Below are 11068 nucleotides of genomic sequence, written 5' to 3'. Positions count from 1 at the left end.
TTGGACGTTATTAAATTTATTCAATACTTTTACAGTCTTAAATCTAAGCACAAAAAAAATATAATAGTACAAAGACGCACAGAAAAAAAAAACGTAGCATAGCAAATTCGATCCGAAAAAAAAATATTACAAATTTTTCTTAACTTAGGGCTAAACAATTTACAGATCGTACGATACGTAGGTACAGATAATACGCGACCTGCTTCACCGATTTGGAGGCACTTCAAAACGCGATCTCGGTTCGATTCGCAGGTCGGCATAATAAGTAGGCACAGAATAATTATACAATATATATATAAGATGCATATATATATATATATGTGTGTGTATATATATATACATATAGCAGACGGGTACGTGCTTCTAGGTATCCTTGACCTTGGCATCCAGTGCGTCCTGCACATAACCGCGATTCTCAATGCCATTTTGCCGCGACGCTGTCGCCGTTGCCGTTGGGCTTGGATGTGCCTCAGCATGTTCCAGGGACTCGTGTATCACATTTGCAATGATGCCATTCAGCTGGCCCTTGGCCTCGCTGGCCAGGGCCAGCGCCTCGACAGCATTGATGTTGCCATTGGGCTCTCGTATGGAGCCGTGCTCCGTGTCCGAGCGCGACTCGTTGCGACGCTGCCGCACCTGGAAGCGGTACATCCAGCTGCAAAGAGAAAGTCAGGGTGTATCAAGAGTGAGTAGCTAGACGTACGGATGTATACTCACAGAAAGATGCCCACGGAGAAGACGGTTAGGCCGCCGCCGAGAAGAAAGAAGGCTCCGGGCAGCACCCGGAGCGTGGCCGCGTACAGAGTCGTATACATGGGCGCAAAGACCATGGGCATTAGTGCCTCGGCGACGCCAAAGAGCGAATTGACCTTGCCCAGCTCATCCTTGGACACCAGCTTGGTGGCTATCGAGCGCATGGCTATGAACGCGGTGCCATTGAAGATCTCAACCAGTCCGCCCAGATACATGTGCCACGGCAGCGTGGCAAAGGCGTACACAAAGGACGACAGTATTTTTGAGGTGCTGGAGAGCACGCCCACCAGCGCATCATCAATATTTAGTTTGTGCGAAAGTATGCCCACACAAAAGATGACGCCAATGAGGCCCGTGAACATTGCATAGGTGGAAAAGAAGCTGAACTCGACCTCGGACCAGTTGAACCGGAAGCGCGTGAACAGATACGTGACTGCCATCTCGCCATGAAGTGGCCCAATGATCACCATGACGACAATCATCAAGAGGATGACACGCTGGCGGCGCTGATTCTCGCCCTTTTTGAAGGCCACACGGAAGGTCTGCACCACATGCTCCTTGTCGAAGAAATCCGCCAGCAGACTCTTTTGCGGTGCGGTCTTTTCCGGTCGTGCCACGGGCTCTTCCAGAAAGAAGAAGCCATACACAAAGGCCAGCACGTAGAAGGCCGCCGAAATGGAGAATACGCCATAGAACCCGATTTGCCTGGAAAGAGAAGACGGAATTAATCGGGAGAGCTACCCAGCTGCGCCTATTTGAGCACCTACTTGAGCAGGACACCGCTAAAGGCCATGCCAATGGGCACGCCCACCGAGAAGCAGACGTTGAGTATGCCAATGCGCAGGGTGCGCTCCTCCTCGGTGGTTATATCCGCAATGTAGCTAAAGACGCCCATCAGCATGGTGAACCAGCCACCGCTGAGCGATGGAAAAATGGCCTCCGTTAGGGCGGCCGCCTCCATTGGCGCGTTCTCAAAGTAGACACAGAGCATAAGGCCGACAACGCCGAGGAACTCACCAACCACTGGTATAAGAATGCACGGCTTGCGACGGCGATGGCGATCGCTCCATGAGCCCCAGAACAGGATCAGCAGGCAGGGAAACAGCGACTGAATCACCGTCTTCCATGCGGCCATTCGAGCGACCATCTGTTGCACTGTCTCCTCCTCGCTGCAGATAGAGAATTATGGGATTCAATTATTGTCGAGAGCAAGAGAGGGAGAGAGAGAGAGAGAGATAGATAGAGAGATAGGGAGAACGGGAAGCTCACTCACAGCGTGTAGTTGGCCGTTTGGCGGCGGGTGAGCGCATCGCAGATCTCGTCTCCGTAGGCCATGTTCACACGACACGCCTTCTCCAAGTTGAGGTTCTGCGTGGCCAGATTCGAGAGCACACTGGGCATAATATACGCCGCTAGTATGGGCTCCACCGTAATGTTGTTGGCCACCAGGCGCAGCTTCTCGCGCCAGGTGCGCTTCGCCGTTGGCGTGGCTGTCTTTTCACCGCTGCCATCGGTAGCCTTCTCCTGGCCCAGCTGCGTGCCTGGCGACGTTGTAGTGTGACTGAGCGTATATTTGTTGTTGTGCTTGGTGTGGTCAATGCCGCCGCCGTCCTTGGGTGACATAATCGTATCTATTTGAATGAAGCAACAAAATATGACAAGAGAATCTATTAGAAAGCCGATATTTAAGTGACAAAACACGTTAAAGAGATTGAATATCGGTGATAAGCACGCCCAACATAAAAAGTTCACAAGCTTAAAAGGTCTGACTTGACTTTACTTTGACCTTGACTTTTCTAAAGATATACATGAAAATTCTACAAGCCTTGAGGCCATGAGTTTCTCATAGAAGAGCCTTATTTTAGAGAGGGCTGGTTGAAGCTTTTGACCACGGATCAAATTTGTTTTCAATTTAACAATGTAAAAACAATTCAGCTCTTTGATATCTTAAGCCAGATTTACTAGGCTACTGTCCACCCCTATAAGACAGAAAACAGTTCGTATTTTCTTAATTGAGACCATGAGAATCTCATAGAAAGACGACATTCAAGAGAGCGCTCGTTAATGCTTCATAATATTGATCACAAGTTTAGCTCTATGAACAATTACTTTGCTATTTAATTTCATAATCTAACTTTTAATCGCTATCCAAAGTTTGTAATCAACTGAGAACACTGTAAAATAACATGTTTTTGGCTTGTAATCAAAACCTTTTTAAAGGCAATATTTATGTATGCAATCATTAAATTTCTCTGCCATTCCACCCATACATATTTTCTATAACAGCCAATTACACGTACTCGAGACTTATAATCGTGATATTTATAAATACAAAAGTTTTTCCATTTAATAAGCATTGCTATGACCGCTAATAAAATGTATAAGTTATATATACTGTCAGCTGCAAAAAGAATCAGCTGTAGCAAAGTCCATTGAATACTAAGATCTAAAAACTGGGAGGACGGAACGACTATAAAAAGTGAACAACGGACAGTGAGACACGGTTAGATGGAGATTGGCGCGTTCAAGAAATTATAATCTATTAAAAGAATGTCGGAAATGACAGACTCTGAATACCCTCTTTGGCTGGGGTATACAAATTTCAATCAAAACCTGGTCTTTTTCCCAAATGTATAGGTATTTATTAAACCTAACTCTAACTTAAAAATTATGACTAGAATTTCAATTACAATATATTTGGTATTTTCACTAAATGTACTTCATGTAGCTATTAAAATGATTATAACTGGAACTTTAAAGTCAATACACACATACAAATATGTAATGCGTTTGGCTATGTCTTTAACAAACACACACACACACACACACACACATGCACACCCCTGCCCTATGCTATGCATACCGTAGACATTCTGAAATGCATGTATAATCTGCATTCCACAGAATCCATCAACGCAACATACATACTGTAATCGATCATTCAGTAGGTCGTGTTGTGATCGCAAGTCGTTCCGCTTCTCTAATTTTCTGCTTAACGGCATGAGTATTAATCGTGGTCGAGCGGGGGGTGTGGGGACAGGTGGGTTTGGGGTCATTCAAGCTTCAAGCTTGCCGCCAGCCCCCTGTCACACTGTCCGCTGTCACATTTTGTTGTCATTCTATTTTCGTGCGCATCTCCCACTTATTCTGATTGGATTATTTGCCAGTGACAATCGCCAGCGAAAGTATTTCGTTTGTATATCTGTTTTGGGTTCTGGTTTTTGGGGTTTGCCCCTCGTTTCGCTTTATGTTTTGCCTTTGCCCTTTTGCCGACTCTTGCTAGTCTATGAATGCTACGAGCGAGTGTCAATCAAGCGCTACGCTGACATCAACATTAACGTTAACGTCAACGGCAACGGCAACTTCGACTGCCACGGCCTGTGCCCGTGCCCGTGCCCGTGCCTGGGGCTCTGCCCCTGGCTGGCCGGCTGCTGTGGTTATCATTATCAATTATCATTATCAATTACTCTGTACTGCTTTGTTCTTTGCCTTTATCGATATAATGCTCGGCAGCTGTTTGTCAAGTTCCGATGCAGACTCGTTTATTTTGACAGGACATTTGCCCGGACTTGTAGAACACGACGCATTTTCGTCGCATTACGAGCAATCGAAAACCTAATTACATTTGTGTCACTCGAACTGTCTCGAATTGCTTATCTTGGCGCGTGTATATATATGTATATCTATTATTTTGGTATTCCCCAAATTGTTTTACCACCTGACTTTGTCTTTTATTGTCGCCATTTGACGTTCTATTTCCCTCTATCTCCATTTCTCTAACTCGCAGTTTAACAGACACTTTAGACATACTTTCAATTAGTTCAAGTACCTGGAGCTAAATGAGGCGTTTAGTCTTTATGTGACAACAACAACAACTCGCCTTTTCAGATCATAGGATAATGGCATAGCCGAGGTTTAATGTGTGCCAATTAAATTCTGATTCTAATTCAGCAGAGAGGTTTACCCAATTTTACATTTAAATTATTTGCTTTAGCTACATAAAGATTGCCCCGTCGAAACAGGTTCAATTTGTACCTCAATCTGACTTAATTCATTTATTTGTTTATATAAGACGCGATAATCTGCCTTTATAATTAATTAGGAAAACTACGAAATTAGTCATCTAAGGGCCAGCAAATATTGTTTTCTTTTCAAGTCTCGTTCCGCTCGTAATTGCTTACATATCTTTTTTATATGTATATATAGAATATTGTGATTTTTTTTGTGATAGAATGAGGAAAGGTCTTGAAGCATAAAAATAGTTTAAAGTCCCAATCAATCAATAAATAACCATCTGAATCAAATATTTGAAGTCCTGTTCCAAATCAATTCGAAACTGGTTTTAAAACAATTAAGAAAAATAAACATTGATTGGAATAATACGTAGAGCGAGATGCACAATAAACGTAATTGCCTGAGAATCACGGTACATAGTATAACAACTATCAATTATATTTGAATGGAAGAAGAATTTAAGAATTGCAGCCTCATAAACCATATGCACAATAGAATTTACAGAAATAAACTGTTTTGTTTTTTTTTTTTTTTTATACTCATATAACTTTAATAATAATGCCATGGAAACTTTATGATTATTTTTAATATTCTTAGATCTAAGCTAACATATGTCTAATGTCTATAATAAACTGAACGACGAGGATCCGGGTTCAAATCCCAGGCTATTGTATTGTCTTAGCCAAAGAGCATTGCAACAAAAAAGTTTGATTAATAGTGTAGAACCATATCTTATATTACTTATTAATAATTAAAATAATATTCTTATAGTATGCTGAAATGCGCTAACATATATGATATTATATTATATCATATTATGTCGTATCTGTCATATTAAAGCCCATTGAAATATAATACTTGGATACCGTAAATAATTAAAATAATATTCTTATATGCTGAAACACACCGATACACATGATATATGATATTATTTTATATCATATTATGCCATATCTTAAACAAAACGCATTTGAAATCCTAAGACAACAATTCGTATGTATATCATATTATGTCATATCATACCTTTGGCTACAAGGCAAATAAGAGTGCTCTAGACGAAAGTGCCCGACTAGGGGATACCCTGAACCTTCTTTTACCAACACCAAGTGTAGATCGAGCTAGGGGTGGGGTTATGAAATGAAAGGTACTTGATCTGCAGATACTATTCAAGAAGCTACATTTTAAATTCGTCGACTCTAGCTCTTAAAACCTAAGAGATGTGCTCAAAAACCCGGATTTAGTATTCGATTTTGTTTGATTGATTATCGGAAACAGGCGGAAACAGCGAGAGCTCTAGTAGGACCTACGTTCCCACTTACAAGTGTTTAGCTCTGAAGGATTCTGATGGGGTCGGGGCTGCTTTCTTCACCCTGTTACAAACATTTTCATAAAATCAGTATACCCTTTATAACCATTTTCAATGGGTTCAGGGTATAAAACCTACATTTATTTCGGCTGACTCTTATGAAAACTTGGCAACTACTTTTTGTTAGCATCCATTAAAAGTGACAGAAATTAAGCACGGCTAATTGACCTTGACAGTCACACACAAGCACACTCACACACGTATACACATGCACACAAGCACACACACTCACATACTCACAGAACTCTAGCGACCCACAAAGTGCATTGCTGGCCGTTTTAATCTTCAACTTCCGTCAACGCTGCCGCCGTCGCGTCGCTGCCGACGCCGACGCCGCTGCCTCTGTCGCTGCCGCCCAAAGACAACTCAGTTCAAGCTTGGCTTAATTATAGCGTCTGCCTGTCTATTTGGACTAGCATGCCAGCGTGTGCACGTGTGTGAGTGTGTGGCACACACACTCACGGGTCTTTTTCAGATACACACACACACACACAAGATCATTATCATGCTTTGTTCGGCTCCTAAATCGTAGTTTTTTCGCGATTTGCTCGCGAATAAAATTTCTCAATTGCCTTTAATTGCCGCTTAGTTTTTTTTTTTTTTTTTGTTTAGTTCGGCTCGCCAAACATTTTTGACAACGATTTGCATATAACTCAAATCTCTAGATCGCATTATCCAAAACGCAGAAAGTTGACGAGCCACTAGCTAGTCTGGTATTTCCGAAAAACGAAGTAAATAAATACTAAATAAAATAATACAATAATCAAACGCCCCCCTACCCCCCCCCCCCCTCCAAACCGCTTTAAAAACTGGCTTTAATTTAGCTAAAATTAAGTCGAAGCAAATGCAATTAGACTTGATTGCAGTAATACTCTCTCTTTTTATTATAAAAAAAAAAAAAAAAAACAAAAGCTGAACTTGAAATATTTTCGCGATTTTGTCAAAAACAATATCTTTGAAATTAATAACATTCATCACACCGATTACTATGCAATTTTGTAATTACTCCAGTAATTTTCAGCGCTGTTCGGTTTCACATTGTTGCACCTTATCAGATATTCTCTCTTTTGTAGGTGAGTAGTAGATAGATATAAATTAAATGCACAAATAATTTCATAGGGTGTTGATATAAGAAAAAAGCCAATCAGTTACATAATATATACACGTATGATATGCAAAAGCAAGTTTATTCACATTCGTAAAACAAAAGGGCGTAAGAATAAATTTTAGCAACAACTTGAGACAGTAAAAACCGCACAGAAAGCTAATACTTAAGAGCAAGCAAAAGTGGCGAAAAAAAAAAACAGAGAGTAAGAATGTGAAAGAGAGAGGGAGAAAAGAGATTAAGAGTGCAATTAAGCAAAAGGACTTACAGCAAATATTTTACAACACATCACTCAAAAAAAAGAGACATCTATTAAGCTTACTCCAACTAATGAAAATCGCATAGAGAGGCGATAGCAAAAATGATTTATTTCAATAAACGTCATTGCCTAGGTGTTTTAAATGTCAAATATAATTGAAAACCTTATTTTAATTTGCAATCTCTTGTCCGACTCTTCTATCAGGTAAATGCCATTCGCGTATATAAAACTCAATTGATTTGAAGTATAGAACACATTAGAAACAACATTGAAACGATCATCAAAGAGTCTTATGCTTTGGTTCGGCTCCAAAGCTGTTGACTAATTAGCATGCATTACCAGATATAAGCATATGCTTGTAGTGCTGCGGCCTACAGTTACTTCTATGGGCCTCGTAGTGCCATCAATGTCATCCAACTTTTGAGAAACGTGCGTTGAACCCCAACAACAACAAGAGTTGGGGCAAAAGCGTAAGCATTTCCATTGAGGTCATTTGCTCAATTACAGCTAGACAAACATGTCGATGCACTCTTTTGGGTCTGGGTATTGGCTGTATTGTACCAGGAAGTGTCGTGATCTGGCATATTAACTAACTGTCGCTTAGACAATTGTACTTATAGACAATGTGTCAATCGGCTAATCGAACAGACTTTCGACGAAATTTATCGCGGTTTTTTTTTTTTTTTAAATATTCTTACGATAATTTTGCATAATAAATTTGATTTACTGGATTGCGCGAGAATTTCAAATGAGCTAAAATATGTGTATTTAAATTCAGTTTTTCTCGCATCTGGCATGTTTTGCCACTTTAAATATATGGGCATTAAATATTTCGAAAGTTTCCACGGTGTATTTTGCAAGCTTCACGATGAAAGATATATAAACTTGAAGTGTGTTTTTCTCGATTGTTGGGAATTAGTTGTTTAGCCTTGAAGTTATGTTTATTAAAATTAAACATGTTTTTTTGGAAGGTTCATGAAAGTATTAATTAGCTGTAAGCTTATATAACTCTATAAATTTATATAAATTCGCAAATCTAAATGTTGAGACCTGTAGAAAGGGCAATCGATTCTGAGTCAAAATAAAAGCACAACCAAAACTTGTTTTTTTCAAAAATAGCAAAATAAACAACTTTTAGGGAAGAGCATATATAACTGTGGTCCGATTTACTAGATTACCAGATGTCTGGTTGAAGTCAAGCTTGACCGAAGTTCAAATTTATCTATCACTTTGCCTTGGGCTTACAGTCTATTACCCAATTAATCGGCATATAACATTTCTTGCGGGTTTCTAAGTATTATTTTACGATAGATGTATAGATTCTTATGCCCCGTATACCCCATTGAGTTGATGCAGGAAATTCTGAGCTCGGACAGATTAACACAATAATGTACATGCCGACGCAGTGATAAACAGTAAAAAATATATATAAATGAAAATTAACTTATTAGATTTGCCAGCGCGATGCGCTGCAGTGCGGTGTGCGGCGTTGAGTCGCGTTGCGCGGCGTTGCGCGGCGCAAGCCGGCTGCTGTGAAAACAAGCTTTGCCAGTTAATAAAACAAATTCAATTTGCGGGAAATTTGCTGGAAATTTGCCGGGCTGTCTCTAATCATATTTTTACCCATTTCCGGCTGCTGACAAAACTTTTCGCACACCCACCGAAACACACACACACACACATACACATCTACGGCGCTCTGAATTGTCCATTAAGTTATTGATTGCATGCCTATCTGTGAGATACATCGCGACGATACACAGATATAAAGGCATATTCACATATAAGGTTGGCTTAGGGGGTGTATCGGTGGGCAGGGGGTGTACGGGAGGGTGGGGTGTGTACATTGGGGGCGGCAAAGCCGTGTGCGGCATACCACACATCATATAAATTAAGCTGTGCTTTAGTTCAGCTCTAAATTGAAAATAATTAAATACAATTAGTTTGAAAAAAAGTAAAAAAAAAATAGAAAATAAAGCGACTTTAGGTTTTATTTATGCGCAATTCAATGATAAAATAAAGAGCTAAAAATAGTTACACCCACACACACACACACAGACACACACACACACACACACTTGGAGAGCTGCGTGTGTGTGTGTGACTTTGAATAGACAATGTTTTATTTATGGGGACTTAAACAGTCTAAAATTGCGGCAGTTCCAACAAACGACGTGTGCGGCGACTCCGTAAACAAAACAGAAAATGGGAACAGTTCGCTTTGATAAATTAGACACTAATTTGGCAATCAAAATAACAGGAAAGAAAAAACTTCCCCAACAAAATAAAATATAAAAAAAAAATGTAAATTAATCAAAAAGCACGCAACAAACGAAGACTAAAAAAATCAAAAATCATCACGCAAAAGTATCAAAACAAAATATCATCACACAAAAAAAAAAACAAAAAACAAAATCAACAAAAAACCAACTTAAAAATCAGCACATATATCATTAATCAAGTCAATGACAGAAAAGAGCAAAAAAAAGGTACATAAATAAATATGTAGGTAAATAAATAAAAACCAGAAACTTAAAAAAAAAAAAATATGCAAATAGCATAAATGTTATGAACGTGAACAATTTGTAGTACGTTAGTTTGTAGGATGTCGCTGGCACGCAACACACAAACAACAAAGTATGAACAACAATACAATGACACAAGCACACACACACACACACACACATGGAGAGAGTAATTGTCAGTGAGAGCGTGAGCGAAAGAGAGAGTGCGATGCACATACGAGAGCCCAAACAAATTTCACGACAAACGCGAATTTGATTTAATTTACATGTCTTTAATGAAATTAGTAGTAAAAGCCACACAGAGACACACACACACACACACACAGTCGCATGCACACACACACACACACACACACACACAACCGGTAACGGGAAACTCACTTTAGGCAAGTTATCTTTCGATTCCTTAACACACGCTTGCAGCCAGGATATGATATTTAGGCACGTTTTGTCTTTTCTATTTGTAACTGCGGCGATTTTACAGAAGCAACAACATGGCAAACGTTTGCAACTGTGTATTGTCTATTGTCTATGCTTGTTCTTGTTGTTGTTGTTTATTTTCTTTTTTTTTTTTAATACAGGGCTTGGTTAACGAGCTTTGCTTTATGCCTAAACCAGCGACGTTGAGCTGAACTCAGCGACTAAAATTTGTATTGAATTTAATGAGTGCCGTCGACTCGCCACACGGTAAACTTTGCTGGCGGCGACGTTGACGTCGACGTCAGCGTCGCTGCTGGCAGCAGCGCGTGCGGGCGGCATGCGACGCGTCGATCGCCCAGATCCCAGCTTGTGCTTGGGCGACGCCAACGCCAACGCCAACGTCGACGCCGACGCCGTCGGCTACTGCTAGTGCGACATCTGATAAGCGACAGCGATGGCTTCTGCGCTGCTGCGACAGTGTCAAAAATCCCAAAAGCAAAAGGAATTTGAAAATAAAATAAAAAGTCATATTAATGTGTATATACATGCATACACAAATGTACATATGCATATGTATATTACATAAATATATTCAACTGCAGAAAAAAGTGAGTCGTAAACTTCAC

General features: G+C 40.2%; 1 protein-coding gene across 1 annotated transcript; it reads right to left on the bottom strand.

The window, feature by feature from the left end:
- Positions 1–10654, bottom strand: LOC6631923 (probable peptidoglycan muropeptide transporter SLC46). The gene is made up of 5 exons (XM_002055714.4): positions 10404–10654; positions 2027–2384; positions 1521–1922; positions 718–1458; positions 1–655 (listed from the first exon to the last, which is right to left on the bottom strand). Exons 2-5 carry the CDS (start codon positions 2374–2376, stop codon positions 364–366), a joined length of 1785 nt encoding a protein of 594 aa, XP_002055750.1. The 5' UTR covers positions 2377–2384; positions 10404–10654; the 3' UTR covers positions 1–363.
- Between the last annotated feature and the right edge of the window lie 414 nt (positions 10655–11068).

The sequence above is a fragment of the Drosophila virilis genome, chromosome X (assembly GCF_030788295.1).
Source record: "Drosophila virilis strain 15010-1051.87 chromosome X, Dvir_AGI_RSII-ME, whole genome shotgun sequence".
In the NCBI taxonomy this organism is placed as follows: domain Eukaryota; kingdom Metazoa; phylum Arthropoda; class Insecta; order Diptera; family Drosophilidae; genus Drosophila; species Drosophila virilis.
The sequence above is the reverse complement of the archived record's forward strand: the minus strand, read 5'-3'. Positions and strand labels throughout refer to the sequence as shown.